General features: G+C 43.2%; 2 protein-coding genes across 3 annotated transcripts in view; one reads left to right on the top strand and one right to left on the bottom strand.

The window, feature by feature from the left end:
* The window catches only part of wwc3 (WWC family member 3), a 44,619-nt gene extending 32,001 nt beyond the window's left edge, over positions 1 to 12,618 (top strand). Inside the window, exons 9-23 of the mRNA XM_061737888.1 lie at positions 1,398 to 1,646; positions 1,819 to 1,908; positions 2,099 to 2,670; positions 3,407 to 3,527; positions 6,424 to 6,504; positions 6,599 to 6,685; positions 8,250 to 8,445; positions 8,538 to 8,708; positions 9,509 to 9,627; positions 9,714 to 9,861; positions 9,963 to 10,127; positions 10,226 to 10,318; positions 10,407 to 10,637; positions 10,718 to 10,845; positions 11,989 to 12,618. Of these exons, the coding sequence (XP_061593872.1) occupies positions 1,398 to 1,646; positions 1,819 to 1,908; positions 2,099 to 2,670; positions 3,407 to 3,527; positions 6,424 to 6,504; positions 6,599 to 6,685; positions 8,250 to 8,445; positions 8,538 to 8,708; positions 9,509 to 9,627; positions 9,714 to 9,861; positions 9,963 to 10,127; positions 10,226 to 10,318; positions 10,407 to 10,637; positions 10,718 to 10,845; positions 11,989 to 12,055 (2,518 nt within the window). The 3' untranslated portion in view covers positions 12,056 to 12,618. The remainder of the gene's footprint in view (positions 1 to 1,397; positions 1,647 to 1,818; positions 1,909 to 2,098; positions 2,671 to 3,406; positions 3,528 to 6,423; positions 6,505 to 6,598; positions 6,686 to 8,249; positions 8,446 to 8,537; positions 8,709 to 9,508; positions 9,628 to 9,713; positions 9,862 to 9,962; positions 10,128 to 10,225; positions 10,319 to 10,406; positions 10,638 to 10,717; positions 10,846 to 11,988) is intronic.
* Positions 12,619 to 13,422: 804 nt separating this feature from the next.
* traf3ip2l (TRAF3 interacting protein 2-like) lies at positions 13,423 to 18,518 on the bottom strand. 2 transcript variants are annotated; one of them, XM_061737890.1, is made up of 11 exons: positions 18,332 to 18,518; positions 17,937 to 17,989; positions 17,379 to 17,467; positions 16,037 to 16,671; positions 15,764 to 15,806; positions 15,620 to 15,684; positions 15,444 to 15,541; positions 14,804 to 14,872; positions 14,483 to 14,599; positions 14,323 to 14,397; positions 13,423 to 14,171 (listed from the first exon to the last, which is right to left on the bottom strand). In XM_061737890.1, exons 3-11 carry the CDS (start codon positions 17,417 to 17,419, stop codon positions 14,025 to 14,027), a joined length of 1,290 nt encoding a protein of 429 aa, XP_061593874.1. In that variant the 5' UTR covers positions 17,420 to 17,467; positions 17,937 to 17,989; positions 18,332 to 18,518; the 3' UTR covers positions 13,423 to 14,024. The 2 variants fall into 2 exon arrangements, with proteins under 2 accessions (XP_061593874.1, XP_061593873.1); XM_061737889.1 differs by lacking the exon at positions 17,937 to 17,989.
* Between the last annotated feature and the right edge of the window lie 1,137 nt (positions 18,519 to 19,655).

Genomic DNA, 19,655 nt, shown 5'->3' with positions numbered 1-19,655 from the left:
ACACCTCTGTAGAAAAGTAATATGCTCTGTGCTGTTCATCATCATGCAGAGAAAAGCCATATTCTTCAAGATAGGAGTGAACAGAAGAGCTTCAAAGTAAGACCCACTTGATACCAGGAAGAAGAAAAAAAGATGCTTGAGATCATGATACACCATTATAGAAAGCTACACATGCACACTGAAAACAGACAGATAAGCTAACTCTGCAACTTTTATTGTGCAAAATAAAAAAGTCATGTTGGCCGTGCGGCCCAGCGAGAGCAGTGGTAGTCGCGTCATCCAGGAGAGAAGTGAAGAGAAGGTAGACTTGTGGAAACTTGCATGCTATATTACTGAGTCATCCTGTCTAAAATCCAACACACATAAACACAGCTATTTGATCTGAGCTGGGAGCTCACTGCGAGTCCTTACTTCAGTCTGAGTAAACATGTTGGTGATGTGCACCTGCAGGACCAGCGGCTGATGCAGCAGGGAGCTCAGACACAAGTTGTCACCCTAAATCCGGTCATTACTGTCGTGGCGTGAGGTCAAGTGTCTGCTGGACTTAAATGAGTGGTTTTATGTGTTGCAGACCGTGCAGCAAACACAGTCCACCGCTGTTAACGGTGCAGCCAGTAGCATTACTGCAGCAATCTAAATATTTACTCTAGTATACATTATGTTCCTGTCTAAGAGGTGATGTTATGATAATTATTATTGCAAAATTATACAGTGGAGTTTCAGTCTTCTCAGCTAACTGTGAGCAAGTACATTTATTTATAATTGACTACAAATTCTAGTTAGATTATTAATAAAAATCTGGCGAAAGATTTCAAAAGGAAGTAAGTCATTTGGTATTGAATCCATATTTAGATTCTTTGATCTGAGGATGTCCGATCTGCTTTGATTAAAAAGTTGCATTTATAATGAGACGGAGTTGTTTTTAACAGTGTAAATAGATTTAAATCGGGTTACTTGTTTAAATAGGCTCAGGCTAAGGCTTTTGCACGTTTATAAGCTGTTTGTACATTGAAACAGCAGTTTTTGTGGACTTTTATTTTCTATTTTTTGCCTGTCTTTTAAAAATGCCAAGAGATGTATGTAAACTTGGAGCAGTTTAGTCATTCTTTCAGTCTTCCCGAAGCAGGTAACACTTGGTAATATCCAGATTGATTCATTAATAACTTGTAGTCATACGTGTCTGCCAGGAACATTTGACTCCCGGCAAAGATTGTGCCGGGAGATTTATTGTTATGGAAAAACAATTCTTGTAGCCAAATGAACAATGACTTCATTTGGCTAGTGTACTTGGCCCCCCTGACTATGAATGTGTCAGCTGTATTCACATGAACATCCTAGTCCCAGGAATGAGGCGTAAACGGCTGACCTGTGCTACCTGCCCGTGTCTCCCCCGTTAGGGTGCAGAGCATTCAGCACCAGCTAGCACAGCTGGACAGTGAGAGCTGGTCGGGCCGGGCCGAGGCCGACCGGGACATGGACTTCATGCAGCTCCTGCGTGAAAAGGAGGCCCTCCTGCAGGAAATCATCCTGGTCAGCAAGCAGCAGCACCCGGCAGAGACGCTGCTGCAGCTGGAGGAGGAACGCTCCAGGCTGGAGGAGGAGGTGCAGAGAGCACACAGCTCCCAGAGCCAGGGAGCCAATCAGAGGTGAGGATCAGGACGCCGTGCAGGGGGGAAATATCTTTCATTCACACACTGGGGTAGTAGACTCTGTACATGAAGAGAATGTTACAATACTGTACTTCAAAAGCAGATCATATGTAAATGCAAGTCTAGGATTTTCTCTTTCATCTTGCTGTGAACTTGCACCTCCCGACAGAATCCTGCAGCAGGAGAAGAGGAACGCTCTGCTAAGACAGCTGGAGGAGGCAACACGCATCACAACCTACCTTCATACCCAGCTGAAAAGGTGCAGCACACAGACACTCACTTTAGTAAATCTTCATGGCAGCACAACACATTAATCAGTCAATTCCCCAAGGGTTTTTTTTTGCTTGGTTTAGCTCTGTATAATCTTGTTTAATCTAAAACCTATAAATCCCAGGAATGTGGGTTCTGATCTGTTGACCTTCCCACGTGTTGAATGTCTCCCCCTGCAGCCTGTCATCCAGTTCCCTGACGGTGTCGTCCAGCAGCAGTCGCGGGTCTCTGGCCTCCAGCCGGGGCTCCCTGGCGTCCAGCCGGGGCTCCCTCAGCTCCATCAGTTTCAGTGACATCTACGGACTTCCCCAGTACGAGCGCCACGAGGGGGCCGCGGAGCTGCTGGACCCGCACATGCGTTACCTGCTCCCCCCAGAGACTCTGTCCAGAGACTGCTCCGTGTTCACTCCTGACCCGCTGACCCAGAGCAAAACCAAGCGCTCCCACGACACCCCGCAGTCCCTGGCTTCCCTCTCCTCCCGCTCCTCGCTGTCCTCGTTGTCCCCGCCCAGCTCTCCCATGGACACACCCTACCTCTCTGCCCCACAGGACTGCCCCCTCACCCAGATGACGGAGGAGTACATGGAGCAGGCGGGCCGTGGCCTTTTGGAGGGGCTACGGGCGCAGTCTCAAACCCTGTCACACACTGCAGCATTGAGCAGCGAGGACGCGTTAAACCCCATCTCTGCACATCAGCTGGATAACAAGATTCATAGAGACAGCAGCGCTCAGACAGCCTTCACCTCCTCAGGTAAGAGGAGATCTGACCTCCCTCCCTTTGCCCCCCCCCACCTCGTTTACATGCATCAATAACCCTATTAAAACCCGAATATTGGCAATAACCCGAATTTGCACGGCCATGTAAACACCAATAACCCCTTTGAATAATCCGAATTTGCTCATATTCCGGTTTTTAAAAACCCGAATATGACCCCTGGGTTACTCCTTTTAAAACCCGAATATTGGGTCACATAAACACCAAAGGGAATATCCCCATCAAACGGAACATGAATTTGTTTTCTGCGCATGCTCTGTTTGCAAGGAATCCTGGTCTTTTGAGTCCAGGAAGTTCTTATAAACACGGGGAAACGCAAGACCACGCCACACTTTTGGAGTGAGCAGGAGACTAATCACTTCATAAATGTAATGAAGGATATGAACATTTTGGCATTTGTAGACGGTAGAAAGTACGAGGATAGCGAGATTTACAAGAAGGTGAGCGAAAAGTTGCGCGAAGCGGCATTTGTTTTGAATTTGGATACGGGAAGAAGAAGCAGAAATGACGCTAATTGCGTCATCACGTTCTCCGTGCGTCGCTGGTTTGATCGGGATATCCCGAATGATTAATTACCATGTAAACAGGGATAACCCTGTTCGCTCACGCATGTAACCGGAATATTCCGAATGTTTCAGTAACCGGAATATTAGCAATAACCCCACTTTTGACTGCATGTAAACGTAGTCACTGTTAACTGTTTTCTCCGTAGGAGTGACTCTGAGGGTGAACAGTGCCAACAGAAGTGGCAGGAGAGCCAGGAGAGTCTCCGCGGGAGTCTCTGAAGACGCTCTGGCCACAGACAGCGGTGTGTTTGAAGCGTGGGGCCGGAGGTGAGAGACGTCCAGCATCACATCAGAAAAACACAATTTAACGCCAGGCTATTTAAGGTGTTCTAGTGTCTAGTTTGTTGTCAACTAGACACTAGAAGAAGGGGGTGGTAGTCTAGGGGCTACAGAGTGGGCTTGGGTCTGGAGGATTCAAGGTTCAAGCCCTGGAATGGTAAACAAGATGAATCACCTCGGGCCCTTGAGCAAGGCCTTAACCCCAATTGAGGCGGCAGTAGCTCAGGTGGTAGAGCGGGTCGTCCAATGATCGGAAGGTCGGCGGTTCGAATCCCGCTCTGTCCCAGTTTGCTGTCGTAGTGTCCTTGGGCAAGACACCTTACCCACCTTGCCCCGTGTGAATGTGTATGAATGTGTATGAATGTGTATGAATGTGTGTGAATGTTGGTGGTGGTGGGAGGGGCCGTTTGGCGCGATATGGCAGCCACGCTTCTGTCAGTCTGCCCCAGGGCAGCTGTGGCTACAAATGTAGCTTACCAGGATGTGAGGAGGATGAGGAATGTGTATGGATGAATAATGATCTCTGTAAAGCGCTCTGGGTGCCTTGAAGGGCGCTATATAAATCCAAGTCATTATTATTATTATTAATTGCTCCCCTGGCGAAAGGGTGTGTTTGTTCTCTCAGATGTAAGTCGCTTTGGATAAAAGCATCTGCTAAATGACAGTAGTAGTCATCATAAATAATCTCACACACATACAGGTTGTTTTTGTTTGTTTGTTTGTTTTATGATTCATAGAAGGCAAGGCAAATGTATTTATAAAGCACATTTCACATGATGAGCATGGACTCAATGTGCTCAAATACATAAACAAACAAACAAAATTACAGCGTAACAATAACAGAAACAGACAAAAGTATGTCAGGAGAAAAACAACAATAACAACAATAATTCAATTTTTTTTTAAATTTTTTTTACCATATCTGACTTATTGTGTTGAATTATGGGCGAACACCTACAGAAGCAACCTACAGACAATATACAACATGCAAAAGAGAGCAATAAGAATAGTAAATAATGTAGGATATCATGAACACACAAATGCTCTGTTTTTAAAATGAAATGTTGGGATTTGTTTGAGTACAAAACCACTCAAATTTTGTATAAAGCACGAAATAATTTACTTCCTGGTAATATACAAAACATGTTTAGTAATAGAGAAGGAGGATATGAGCTCAGAGGGAGGTGGAATTCAAACAACCGATTGTACATTCTACTCTGAAAAGCATGTGTGTATCTGTCCATGGGGTGAAGCTGTGGAATAAGTTACCTGACAACATCAAAGAAAGTCAAAATATTGCGCAATTCAAAAAAGAATTTAAAAACAATACTCTGGATATGTATAGACATGATGGTATATAATCACGATTTAGGGGGAAATTGAACTGAATCTCTGGTATTATGTTATTAGCTTATGTTATTAGATGTGTATTTATATGTATAGGTGGTAGGTGTGTGTGTACGTGTGAACATGTATGTGTATATGAGTATGTGCACTGTATATGGGTGTAGATGCAGGCATGAATGTATCAATGTGTATGTGTGCGTACTGTATATACGTATGCTATGATTTGATGGTATAAAGGTTAGGGCATCTATAAGCTCGTTAGCTTCAGACCTAACCCTTTCAGTCAGACTTATGTACCCTTTCTTGTTTTGTTGGAAGGACTTTTTTTTTTTTTTGATTGCTGATCGAAATAAACTCAAACTCAAATTTTAACAAAAGTGCGATCACTCAGCCAACCATGTAGAGTTTACTCAAACGCCTCTGCAAAAAGGTAAGTTTTTAGTCTGCTTTTGAAAGAGGGCTGTTGGAGCAGACCTTAGTTCCTGCAGTAAGGAATTCCAGAGAGAGTAGTAGTGAGTGAAAGCACCATGAGCAGATCTAGTGTAGATTCCAGGTATGATTAGAAGACTCTTATTTGATTATCCAAGCCTAAGGGATCTGTCCGGTGTGTATTCAGTGAGCATGTCAACCATGTAGGAGGGAGCTAAGCCATTCATAGATTTAAAGACAATAAGAAGTACCTTAAAATCTGCTCTTTATTTAACAGGGAGCCAGTGAAGAGAGGATAAAACAGGAGTGATGTGTTCATACCTCCTGGTTTTGGTTAGAATTCTGGCTGCAGCATTTTGAATAAACTGGAGTTTATGTAACACTTGCTTTGTTAGTCCAGCAAAAAGTGCATTGCAATAATCTAATCTACTGGAGATCAAAGCATGAACCAACTTTTCAGAGTCTGATTGTGACAGAAAGCATCTTACTTTAGATATATTTCTAAGATGATGGAAGGCAGTCCTGGAGACATTAGCTATGTGTTTCTGGAAGTTAAGATCAGCATCTAACATAACACCCACCCCAAGTTTTTGACAAGTTCACAAGGTTTTACTGACAGAGGAGTTAATAAAGGGAGAATATGTTGCCTTAGAGCACTTGGACCAACTAAAAGAATCTCAGCTTTTTCTTCATTCACCTGTAAAAGGTTTGTTGCCATCCAATACTTGATATCTGTAATGTATTGAATGAGGTCATTGACTGGGCTCAAATGATCGTCAGTAACAGATACATATAATTGTGTGTCATCAGCATAAGAATTATATTGAATATTATGATGCCGAATGATGGATCCAAGTGGTAACATGTACTAATTGAAAAGTAGGGGACCTAGAATTGAGCCTTGTGGGACTCCATATTGAATGCTGACATGATCAGATTCATAGCTGCCGACCTAAACAGAGAAAGATCTACCACTTAGATATGATGAAATCCAGTTAAGAACTGTGCCTCTGAGGCACAAAACAATGCAAACAATGCAAATGTATCCAGGGATGATTATGATGAAGAGAGGAAAAACTACTTTGTTGGGTTTTTTTTGTTCCAACAGGGCAGAGGAGCTTGACGAGCTGCCATACATGAAAGAGCTGCCGTCGGCGAGCGAGCCCACCCAGATTCAACTGGGACTGTTGTGAGTAAACTCTCAATAAAGAGGGCTGGTAAGAGCAAAGTCTTTGAAATTATATTAACTCCTGATTTGCTTTGTTGAACTTCTCTTTTCACAGGTGGGAGTCCAGTTCTCAGTCGTTGTGCCTGCACCTGCTGCAGCTCAAGAATTTGAATTGCGCGGTTGTGAGAGAGGGTTATAAAGTGTGAGTATCAGCTCTAATTATACTTACAACTTAATGCATTTCACACTTTGTTTGCAAATACTGTGAAATGTAATCATTTTAACAAAACATCCTTTCATGGCACAAGAGTTAAAAAGTAGTTTTTTATTTGTATTTTATTTGTATTTTTATTTTTTACCTAAAAAGTCAAAACAATCAACAGCGCAACAACAACTGGGGCTCCCAAAAACCCCAAGGATTATAGAGAAGGAACAGATAACTTCCATCACACATCCTCCAGTCACATGGATATTATATAAGTAGTGCTCTTTACGTTGGGAGAGTTGGGCCATAGTTGAGTTGGGCCATAGTTGGCCCAAAGATTCTCAGAGTTGTAACTTCTGGGCTCGGTGGGGACTACTTCCTGTGTAACAGTGATGTCTCATGCTCCCAGAAAGTCCTCCACAACTTAAGCCAGGTGAATCGTAGTTTGCACTATACTCGCACTCAGGAAAGAAAAGATTTTGGGAAGCTCTAGGAACCCGACTAACCAAAGCAACTGCAGCTCATCCTACTGTTCCCACAGCATCTGCTTTTTACTCCGGTGTATCCATCAACATGCACCTGTCACTCCCACAGGGAAGCCCATATAGACGCTCAAAGATTAACCGGTGTGTGATTGGGGTTGAATGGATAAGTGGGCCCAGAACTGAGACTACTGACCAAACGTGGCTCTGCAGAGCTTGAAGGATGCTACTCTGCTTCTTCTCTCTTCCAGTTTCCATAAAAGAAAAAAACATTGTTTGCAGAGTAGAGTCCTAATGCAGATGCTGTGTCATTGGCACAAAACCGCTTGCTCCTTCTTCTTTGTACATTTTTGGGGCAACAGTGAACAAAACAGCTGTAAGTTGAGTGCTAAAGGTCTGGCTCTGGTTCTGTCAGTCCTGGGTGTTTCCTTTCATTCCTGAGCCTGAACGTTTGTGCTCCCCAGAGCTGGTACTTAGATCTAACATATCAGAACTACCGTAGTTTCTGGACTATAAGCCGCACCTGCATGTAAGTCGCACCATCTCTATTTTAAAAAAAATAATTAAAAAAAGATATACAAGCCGCATCCGCTCTATTAAAAAAAAAGATATGCAAGCCGCAGATATTTATGTTGTTAGATTAGATATTTTCTACAGAAGGATTTTGAACTGTAAATGATGTACATTTTGTACCTAAATAGATCCTTTCCTAACAGTGTCTTTTAACACGGCAGCAACTTTGCTGATTAAAACGGGACAGAACCAAGAGAAAATAACTGGTATTTATTTATCTGTTTGAAATCTGCTTCTACCTACTTCAATCTGCTAAAGAAGAAGTAGCGTATTCTTCTTTGCATTTATTTTGTTTTAGTTTTGATGCTAATTCCGGTTAGAGCGCCCGAGCGGTGGAAGAAAAATCCACAGAATAGCCGCACCTTTGTATAAGCCGCATGGTTGAAAACCTATGAAAAAAGTAGCTGCTTATAGTCCAGAAAATACGGTAAATGTGATCTTGGCTCATGTAAAACATCATCGAGAACTCGATGTGAATTTTGTTCTCTTTTTATGACGGCGTTAAGGTATGTGAAGGTGCACTTGATTCCACTGGACGCCAGCCGGGCCTGTGCGTTTTACTGCTGTACTGCGTTGGCGCCACAGAGCCAGATGAGCTTCAACGAGGGCTTCCGTATACCTGTCCCCGCCAACGCCCTGGCCGTGTGCGCCCTGCAGCTGTCGGTCTGCTCGCTGGGGCCTCAGGCTCAGGAGGAACTGCTGGTGGGTAGCGAGAGGCTAACAAACCCACCGCTGCTTCAGGACTTTTATCATTTACCAGTAAACGGTAAAATGTTGCGTGTGTGCTCCTGCAGGGTACGGCCCAGGTGAGCTTGGCGGATTGTGAGCGAAGTGCAGAGATGGTTTACCACTGGCTGCAGGTTCACATGTTCAGTGGAACAGAGTCACAGAGGCCTGAACAGAGGGGCGCCGGGCACCGCAGGAACCAGGACAGCCAGGATGAAGAACAACGGCCCAGAGCCATGGTAATGATCACAGCATGATAAGTCTAACAAAAAGCTCATACTTCTGCATCGTTATCTACCTTTTTAATAGAAATCACAGACCACAGCAGAGACAAATATGCGACAGGCTTTTAAAGAAGTCAGTCAGACATTGATGGCTAAAACGATTCAAAATTACACAAAATTAGATGTCATTCTTGTGAAAATGAGCCTCTTCACTTCTGTCTGAGGTTGATTGACAGAACTTGGCACAGCTCAAACGATCTGCACGAAGAGCTTAAATGTGAAAGCCCAGATGCATACATCAGATATAAAATATTTTGGTTGCTTTCCAGCCTTAATTACAGGTTTAACTGAAGCCGTCTCTGGTTAAAGGGACACATCTTAAATCACATCCATTCTTCTCATGATTGCTCACTTGCAGATTCTGGCATGTAGCAGGATGAAGGAAGAGAGATGAAGGCTGTGATGCAGCAGCTTAATTATGATGCAAAGAGAATTGATTAATGACAACTTATGTGAAAATGAATCATCTAAAATGTTGAAATTAGGAAGCTGCTAGTCCCAGCTTGTTCAGAATCAGATCGCAGCAAAGTTGGGCATATCTGATTTGAATATTTGTGTTCTCATGGGAACCCCTCATAAAAAAATGTCTAGAAAAGTTAATATAGTCACGGGTGAGTTTTAGACGACAGTGTGGCTGATTCAAGTTTGAGAAGGTATCGTAAAACTAATGAAGCCTCAGCTTCAGCCCGAGCTAGTGCAAACTGTAGGAGGGGCGTGACGGCAGTGTGATGATGCTCTTCTCTGCAACGTTACAGGACACTGTGTGCAATCTACTGTCACGCAACACCACCACCCACCTGGAGGAGCGGGACCTGAAGCCGGAGCTGCAGCGGCTGGAGAAGAAGGACGAGCGCGCGGACGTGACATCCGAGAGGTGACCGGCCAAAATTAGTTTCTGTCTTCAAAATGCGTTTGTTTCTGCTTCAGCGCCTGTTTTAACGATGAGGGTGCGTTCTGCAGGAGCTGGCAGGCGGAGTCGGTGGACAGCGGCTGCAGCAACAGCACGGCGTTCACAGCTCCCTGCTCAGAAGGCCCGTGTGCCGAGGGCATCTGCATCACCGCCGGAGGACGCTGCGAGCAGACGGCAAACAAACTCTCTGTGATAAAGGTAAAGTCTCCATCGTCCTCCCACGTAGGTTCACCATCATTCATCATCTTCCCCGCTGACGGAGCAGGACCCTAACCTTCCGGTGGCTGTTTTCCCCTCAGGTGGAGAAGTCCACCATGACAGATGGGGTGTTTCCAGAGCCGGTCCGAGTCCGGCCTAAAGAGAGGGGGGGTCGCTGGGGCCACGCCTCACCGTTCATGCGTGGCAGCACCATCGTTCGCTCTCAGACCTTCTCACCCGGCGCCCGGAGCCAATACGTCTGTCGGGTGAGTTTCCCATGAAATGGAATAGGGACGATTGAAGGCGTGTGTGTGTGTGTGTTAACTCCTCCCTCGATAACAAAATACCTTTACCTTTCTTTCAGTTATATCGCAGTGACAGTGACAGCTCAACTTTACCAAAGAAATCACCTTTCGTCAGAAACACGTTGGAGAGAAGGACATTGCGATACAAACAGGTGCAGATTAGTTTCCGTTGTGAGGTTGAGCATGTGACTGTCTCTCTGTGTGGTTCATCTGGAGGTGTTTATGTGTGCGTGACAGCAGCAGTCGTACCGCTCCTCCCTGGCTGAGCAGCCAACACGCACCTCTCTGGACCTGGAGCTGGATCTCCAGGCCTGCAGGACCCGTCAGAGGCAGCTGATGGAAGAGCTGAGCGCCCTGAGGGAACTGAAAGTGCGTTTGGAGGAGCCACAGTCCCGGGAGGCCAGCGAGCTCCCGCACTGGGCCCTGAGAGACGAGCGCTTCTGCTTCCTGCTCAGAGAGGCCCAGAAACAGGTGAGACTGGCTGGTTCTGCAGCAGATGTGTGTGTCAGACTCGCCGGGTAGGACTAGCTAACCATAACTACGTTACACAGGCGGGCCAAAGCAAGCAGGAGCAGCGCCAAGAGGAGGCAGCAGAGCGGAGGCTGAGGAAAGCTTCCAAAGAGGTTCTGCAGATGAGGGGACAGAGCCAGAAGGAGCCCTTGCCTGTGCAGACGTTCAGGTGAGGAATACGCTGAGTCCTGGTCAACTTTCATAATGTAACTCTGCTACAACCGCTAAGACACAAGCATGTTGGGTACCGTGGAAATCTGTGGGCTCCATAGTCAATAATGCAACTCCCATAACATCAACTAAGCACTGATAGCAAGCTGGAGCGTTTCTCTCCTCTGTGGTCCCCGTGATCTCCATGGTTGATCTCATTGATTGATCTGATCACAGCAGTTTTGCATTTTACGGTGGCGGTTCTGGATCGTGCTCACATGTGGCTTCTTCTTTGCATGAGAAGCTGCATTTGTGAACAACACAAATGCCTGTTTTTAACGCAATGCCGTCTGAGGGCACCAAGAACATGTGCATAGAAGCCTTGTTCTCGCATACAGAGATTCCTTCGGGTTCTCTGAATGTTTTGATGATATAATACACTGTAGATGTTGGGATCCACAAAGACATGGCAACTTTACATTGAGGAACATTTCCTGTAATTGTTCCACAATTTATTTTTTGATTTGTCACAGATTGGTGAATCTCTGCCCATCTTTAAATCGTTGAGGTTCTGCCTTCCTGAAATGCTGCTTTTATACCCATTAATGTTACTGACCTGCCAATTAACCTAATTAGTTATCAAAGGTTTTTATTTATTTGTGCCAGCTACTTTTCCAGCCTTTTCTTGCCTTGTTCCCTATTTTTTGAGGTGTGTTGCTACCATCTAATTCAAAATGAGCTAATATTTTCCATGAAACAGAACAATTACTCAGTTTAAACATCTGATATGTTTATGTTCTTTTGGGAATTCAACCTGGGTTGTCAAATAAGGTCTTACCTGACAAACTATTGATCCATTCAATCAAATCAAAAACTATTGATCCATGGGGCGGATGTGGATAAAAAGTGTTCTTTATTCAAAGTAGTATCTGATGTCAATAGATACTACATACAATTTGATTAACACAAAAACCCAAACTTGTGGCTATGATTTGCTGCATTTTCCTTGTTATTGTGCCTTATTTTCAGCATATATGACGTAGATTAACAAGTAAAATACAGCATGATCACAAGAATTTTGAAGTTGGCCACAGTTGTTTTATATTGCAGGAAAAAAACTGTTCATAAAAAAAGTTGATCTGTTTTTGTTTTTTGTCTCCAGAGAGAAGATGGCTTTTTTCACAAGACCAAGGTTCAACATACCTCCTTTGCCTGCTGACGATGTGTGAGGGCGCGCCTCTGTATTATGTGACTAAACATGAAGTATTTGTCAACCTTTCTGAGCTTATGAAGTACAAAGTTGTTTCTACTAAGGCTACAGGACATGTGACCTGCAGATGAAGATCCAAATGTTTCACATTTTTTCAAAGCATATAAACATAAAGAACACAGATCCAGACATTGACAACAGCCTGGCTGTGCGATTCCTGTTTGATGACGACATTAAAACAATCTTTTTTTTCTGTATGAGTTACTTCTGTTTGTGCTTACAAAAGGCTGGAAGATGGGAACAAAAGTTGGTTTGGACAAATTCACTGTACTGTAACTTATTTTATAGTACTTTTCCTTGAAGGAAATAAAAATGCTTCCTGCTTTTTAAATGCATTTTGTAGCTTTGAACAAATAGCACTTCAGTGTTTTTACATACAGTAAAATGGAACTATTGTCTGATGTTTGTTTCTGTTACTTAAATCTTAAGAATTATTTACATAAAATGTCACTGTGTAATCCACTTTTATTACAGATGTCTTTGTTATGTTGTTCTTATGATATTAAAATTAATATTATTTCATGTACTTTTCAATATATGGATAAATATATGGCATTGTGTATTCAGATTTTTTTTTTCCATTCTGTTTGAACACCTGCAGTGTTGCCTCTTGTGAAGATAAAACCATTCTGTGCCTGGACACCGCTTTCTATCGGTGTTGCTGCACATGCAACGAGGAACCCGTGCAGGGATGAACAGCATCCTATTCTGCACACGCAAACGTTTTCTTTTATTGTGTCATGCAATTTCTTTTCTTTTTTTTTTTGCTTTCTTTATTTCCTCAAACCACATGCAGGTTGTGACGACCTAATTTTGAGTATAAATTTGCAGATTCTTGAAGTTGCGCTGCACACCACAGAGGCAGCTGTGTCAGCTATGCTGATATGACTTCCTGTCAATGCATTTTTGGCACAAATCACGCTAACCTGGAAGATGAGGCTTTGTTTTTTTTGTTCTTCTATAAGCCTGTTTTAATGAGTAAAAACAGAAGTAGTTTGGCAGGATTGGTGGAGTGGCCCGGGGTCGAGAGGAGCAGCGTGTCAGTGCGTCTGCTGTAATAATGCCGTTTTTCTCAGGGCTCACTATTTGAAGAATGCCCTCACTGCCCTGCAGGAAAACAGATCCAGGTCTCTGCTTGTCTGTCGTTTGCAGTCAACTTCTGTTTGCAAAGACTTACAAGGGCAGTGTTACCAGTGCCAACTTACTCACACGTTTACCTGAAAGAGCAAACATTTTAGAAGGATGAAAAAAATTATTTAAAACCCCTAGTGAGTGAGCACTTTGTGAGAAAAATAAAAAATAAATTCTGGAGAGAAAAAAAGAGAGAGCCTTGACATAATTTAATATCAGAACTGGATTGAGGAAAATGTCCATCTGTAATGTAAATAGTCTTTTACAGGCATCAGGTAACATTAATACTATAAAAACATGGGTACATTTCTCTCATCATCACGGGTAACTTTACAGAAGACTTGGCGTCGAGGATGTGTCTGCAGCCGGCGGCTCTGGTGTGTCTTCAGGCCACTTGTCATTTCATATTTGTTGAAATGTACATGCACACGCCTCAGTAAAACATGGAAGATCTTTTTTGTTATGATGTTAAATCATACCTCTAATAAACTCTGAACTTTGTTTTAACACGTTAAAGGTCTTAAAAGCAGCACTAGTTATACAGGGGTGCAGTAACATTAAAATTTAACATCAGCTCTGGCACTTTTTTTTTTTTTTTTCTTTTGACGGATCTTAAATTATAAAATAGCTTGTAAAAGTATCTAACATAACCCAGTTGTACAGTTCACACCGCACATGGCAGTCGCACGGTTAACTCAAGACAGCACACGCAGACCCCTTTTTCACCTTCACAGCACGTCGCTGCTCTCCAGGAAGCAGGTTTCGTTTTAAGTCCCGTCTGTTCTCAGCACAGTTTTCTATATGGGGATGGAAACAATGGTTGGAAGTTCCCCTATAGGCGGCGGATTGTACTTCTCCACCCTCATCAGCCGCCGAAGGATGTCATCACGGTCACGTGGCCAGCCGTAAACGTGCGTGTTTTGAAGCCAGTCGGGGATGTGACACTGATTTTAACGGGGGAAAGAAAGAGCAGGCAGATTTGTGAGAATCTTTACAGCTAAATTTAAAATATGGTTCATCGCGTAAATAATCAGAAGTGACAGGCAGGAAGTAAATGAAGCAACATTCTTTACGTGAACAACGATCATAATTTACCTTTTTCGCCCCAGGAAACAGGATGGGAATGAACCTAAAGTTCTTGCTTCCATTTTGGATGAATTCATTCTGGAGCTGCAAAACACAAAAAGTACAGATCAGCTCTCAGCGGGGTTGAAAAACTACTCCGCATTCATTTCAAATGTTTAAGGTCTCTGACCTGTTTATGTATGTAAACTGTGTTGAAGGTCCGCTCGTCGTTCTCCAGGCTGGAGGGAGAAGCCGTCACCGTCTCATAGTACTTGGGACTGATGATGATGATGATCAGGTACTCTTTCTAGATATTGCAGAAAGTATCATTCTAATTGTTATAATTATATTAACAAACCTGTTTTCATTTTTGATGTAACATGTTAATGCTTGCAGAAAGACAAATGGCTGAAGATGATGCAACAAATCTCAATAGTTGCATAGACTATTTTCTTTGAAGATGTTTTCTTTTTGTTTTTCAAATAAGTTGCAGGGTTTTGAGTGATCTCACCTCCCTGAGGTATCGCTCCATGAAGTCTATCTTGCTTATACTTCTGAACTGCTGCTCAAAGATGTCAATCTGAAACACACCAAGGAATTTGTAAGACAATTTGACCCTTCGGGAGTTACACCCTGCGGGGAAGAGCAGAAGTAACTGAAACAAGGGACAGAAAGTTACAACGGCAGGGTTTAAGCCATGGAGAACACCCAGTGTAGTAGTCACACAATCAATCAATCAATCAATCAATCACACTGAAGTAGCATGCATTAACAGAAGTAATATTAGCAACACATCTGAAGCAAGAGCGCACAATCCTAAGAGCCAGCTCGAGGAGAGGAAGCCACATCTGAACTTCATTAAAACGTCATACAGTTGTTCAAACTTTTTTAATTCAAATCATAAACTGACTTAAATCTATGCCAAAAATTAATTGTTAACACTATCTCAACCATTTTATTCAAATTGTTAAGAGTTTCAAACTAAAGCTTAGTTTATGCGTTCAGATTTTGGTTTAGTTGATTACATTTTAAAATGACATCCCACCACTCTTTATCCATTATGACTGAAAATTAACACTTTTTTTCTTCTACACTTCTGTTTTTCTGGCTCCCTGTTTTGATTGCATTGTTAAAAATGTGCTTGTACGTACATGAGTGTCAAAGCCGTTGTGCCGCAGCAGAGCAACAAAGTTTATGATCTCATTGACGTGTTTGTCGTTGTCCGCTTCATAAGTCACAAAGACCCTCCCTGCATTCATAAAGAAAAGAAACAATGGGTGAATACTTTGGTGAGAGTACAGCGGTGCGAGCTTTCTTTGACACTCACTCTGCTCCTGGGACAGCGGAGCGCTGTGGGCGGCGGGTCTCTCTTTGGCTGGAGCCCCGGGGCCGCTGCGTCAAGTTCAAAATAGTTTCAATTATAAGCATCCAGTCTGAGCTGCCAGAGGCAGAATTATTAGGATTAACTTACAAGTGTGCAAATCCAGGTCCAGGAAATCGTCCATCTCCTCCATCTACAGGAGACAAAAGACATAAACAAAAGGGTGCATGTTTGAGATGTTTTCCTTGTTTGACAACCCTAATTAAAATTAATGTGCCATCACAAACAAGCTGATGATCCATTCATGTGATTAAGATGTGTTGAAGCAGGGAAACATGTCAAACATGTAGGCCAGCAGCCCTACAGGACAGGTTATTACATGGTAGCAGTATACTGTCACAAGTAACAGATGAGAAGACTTACAGAACGGGCCGTAAACCGGGTGGCACTGCGGCCACGGGCGGTTGTTGGCCACGGGCCTCCTGCTGAAGGTTTCTACGGGGCACTGAGCGCAGCAGGCGGGCCCCTGCGGCAGGCAGGAATATGGAGGCAACGTGTGGTGGTACAACTCAGCCAGAGGCGGGTTGGAGTGCAGAGAGAGCGGCTGCTCAAAGCTGCTCAGGCTGGGGCTGTGTTGACTGGGGAGAGGAAGGGACTTGTATCTGGAGAAGGAGGAGTCCTCGTCCGAAGAGATGGAGTCATCTTTCCTGCTCAGACAGGACGGCAGGCTGCTGGGGTAGCTGGACCAGCCGCTGGCCAGGCTCGGGTGGGGCCAGCTCACCTGGCTGGGGAAGGGAGTGGGCTGGCTGTATCCGGCCGGGAGGCGGTGAGCGGGCCGGGAGGAGCCCGGGCTGGAGCTGGTCTGGGGGAGGGAATGTCCCTGCTCTCTGCTCCAGCTCAGTCTGCTGAGCTCTGGCTGGTCCATCCAGTTCAGCTGGCCTTCAGGACCCGAGCTGGAGTCCAGTTTGTGGACAGAGCTGGCTTGTCGCTCCTGGGTGTTCATGGTCTCATCGTCCTCTTCAGGTGTGTTGTGGCAGGTGCTCAGCTGGCTGACGTAACTGCAAATCAAGTAATTGTTATTGTAATTTATTTATTTCAAAACAGGGACAGTGCACAATAAGACATTAATCAGACTCATATCCGGCACTTTACAAACCTCATTGTACATTTCTGTCTATACTTTTTCCCTATCCTAAGTTCCTAAGTCACTTTTGTACAGACTCACCCGGCACTTTAAAACCTCATTTTGTACATTTCCGGTCTACATTTTATTTTACTGTTTATACTTTTTATTGTTTATACATTTCATTTTATTTTATCTCTTATATATTTGTTTTTATATTTGTATTGTGTTGCACCAATCCCCATAACAAATTCCTAGTGTGAAAACTTGGCAATAAACCCTTTTCTGATTCTGATTCTGATTCTGATCTTGTACAAGAGAATATGCATTGTGCCAGGTTGTAGCAGCTTGCTATTTTCCACCTGTAGTCCCTGGACAGCACAGTAACATTTTATAAGTAACATTTTAACTCAGCCAGTCAACATTAACCAGAACCTGCAAACTTCTACTTCACACTTACTGCATCCTCTAAGGTGCTGTGTGTTTTTGGTTTCTTATCAAGAGCCGTCATCTACAGTGGCTACAGCGGTGCGGATGTTTTAACATGTTTTAACAACATCCGCACCAAACAGTTCACAGCACAACAAAAAGATTGCGTTTTATACTGAGTTCTGCATTAAAAACACAAAAACAACATCTCACCTATTTGGAGCTGATGTTGAGTATACAGAGGTGGGCAGCATCACTGGGGTTTTTCCTCCTGACGTCCATGTGTGTGTCTCACACTGCACCTGAATTTAAAGGCAAATATAGATGATGTAGTGTTTGCATCTCTTACACTGATAATACTTAACTTTTTTTCTTCTAAATAAGCCCACACTTCTATAAGTGACTTTGATCTGGATTAACTCTCACAAGAATATGACGCAACTCTCCCACGTAGGGGACTTTTTTCTAAATGTTGATGATTATTACTCAAGAGAAGTTCGCCCACACGTGGGAATGAGGAAAGGTTTTTTTTACTAATCATACAATTATTTATTTTTTTTAAGTAAGTGTTTTAACAATAATAGCTTTAATAAATGATCATGCATTACTATCCAACTATACTAAATTGTGGGGAATCTTTTTGACAAAACATTTCACATCATTAGGTATGCAACCAGCTGCAAATGGATGAAAGTTAAGCTTGTGGTTAAGAGGAGGAAAGTAAAATCTGTCCTTCTATGCACATATGTAGGCTTTAATAAAAGGTGCAGCCTGTATAACCCAATTTTAGGTGGGTTTATCTTCCATCACAGCCCGGATAGTTCCTGTAAATGAAAATCAAACCATTAGATGTCTCTCTGTGGTCTCACACAGCAGCTCTTTCCACTGAAACTGACCCAGATACTTCTGCGTTCTGCTGTATTTCGTGCTGCCTTCAGGCGCCTCTCTTACAGCCACGAAATTTGAATTAACCCTTTTCAGCGCTATGTTCATACTGTTATAGCACCTCTCCAAACTGTAAAGCTTCGATGTTGCTCACACTGAAACCTCCAAACCACGTTTTTAAAAACATAAACGTGAAGGTCAAAGGTTCAGAGGTTGTTTTGTCAAAGTCAGTCATCATGTGCCGTGTTTTATAAGTCGAGACCAACTTCCCGTGAACTTACCGTCGCAGCTTCAATCGTCCTCCAGGTAACCGCGGACGGAGAAGAGATATCTATCTAACACATAAATACATAAATGGAAGTGCCAAAAGTTTACCCTAAAAACAAAAACGCCGACTGGTATTTGGCTGAAAGCTGCTCGTACCTCCGTCACCTCATGACAGCTGAAAAACACTGACTTGAGCTTGGCTCGGAGGTGTGGAGGTTTGGCCCGGAGAGCAGCGCCGCCCCGCAGCAAACTCCACCTTTCAGGCTGATTTATGGTCCGCGTTACACCAACGCAGAGCCTACGGCGTAAGGGTGCGGGTCGCTGCGTCCCTACGCCGTAAGCTCTGCGTCGTTTTAACGTGGAACCATAATTCCGGCTTGACTCCTGACACTGAGCGCTGCTCGTTTGCCCTTTTTAATGTGCCTCATCCTTTAGAGATACACATCACTGACCTTATGTGGACCTAGCCGGGGCGTCAATTGGGTATGGCAAGGTATGGCAGCCGCCACACCTTGGCTTCAAGGGAAAATGTAAATGTTTGTTTTTTAAATACATTTATGGAATTACTCTGTGTCTATTTGTATTGATTATTCTATTACTTAATACATATAGAATAACTAAAAATGCAAATCAGAACATGATCGATTTCACTAGTTATTATACACTGCAAAAACTCAAAATCTTAACAAGAATATTTGTCTTATTTCTAGTTAAAATGTCAAAAAAAATCTAAAAAAAATTTAAGACAAGACTCAAAAACAACCCTTTTCACCTGTTTCAAGTAGATTTTCACTTAAAATAAGTGGAAAAACCTGCCAGTGGAACAAGATTTTTTTGCTTGTAATGAGAAGATAAATCTTGTCCCACTGGCAGATTTTTCTACTTATTTAAGTGAAAATTTACTTGAAACAGGTGAAAATGGTCAAATAAGTTATTTTTCTGGTGATGGCTCTTGTTTTAAGTGTAATGAGATTTTTTGACTAAAAATTAGACATGTTAACTAGAAATAAGACAAATATTCCTGGTAAGATTTTGAGTTTTTGCAGTGAGCGAGACTGCATTTTGAAAAAGTCCCAGTTTTCTTAACCACACAGATAAGCTACATAAACTTCTGTGATGAGTATTTGCTGGACGTGTTGATTGATACTCTAGTTAAGTTCTGTGACTCGTAACCTTGCCATACCTTAGCTTCCACTGAATTGACGCCACTGGGACCTAGGGTTGCCAACTCCCTGAGAAATAAATAACGGACACCTCATCGGCAGGGCCGGTTGCCTTCACCTTTCCTGGCGTGGTGAATTTTTTTCTCCCTTTTTTTGTGAGTGTAACGTTTTTTTA

This window comes from Cololabis saira, chromosome 13 (assembly GCF_033807715.1).
Source record: "Cololabis saira isolate AMF1-May2022 chromosome 13, fColSai1.1, whole genome shotgun sequence".
Classification (NCBI taxonomy): domain Eukaryota; kingdom Metazoa; phylum Chordata; class Actinopteri; order Beloniformes; family Belonidae; genus Cololabis; species Cololabis saira.
This window is presented reverse-complemented; position numbering and strand designations above follow the sequence as displayed.

Excerpts from the sequence above, each read along its gene's own strand:
- traf3ip2l (XM_061737890.1), bottom strand. The coding sequence starts at position 17,419 with ATGCTGCCCACCTCTGTATACTCAACATCAGCTCCAAATAG. Across the intron at positions 15,807-16,036 it reads CCCGGTTTACGGCCCGTTCT|ATGGAGGAGATGGACGATTT; the intron begins GTAAGTCTTCTC and ends TGTCTCCTGTAG. Across the intron at positions 14,398-14,482 it reads CAGTTTACATACATAAACAG|CTCCAGAATGAATTCATCCA; the intron begins GTCAGAGACCTT and ends TGTGTTTTGCAG.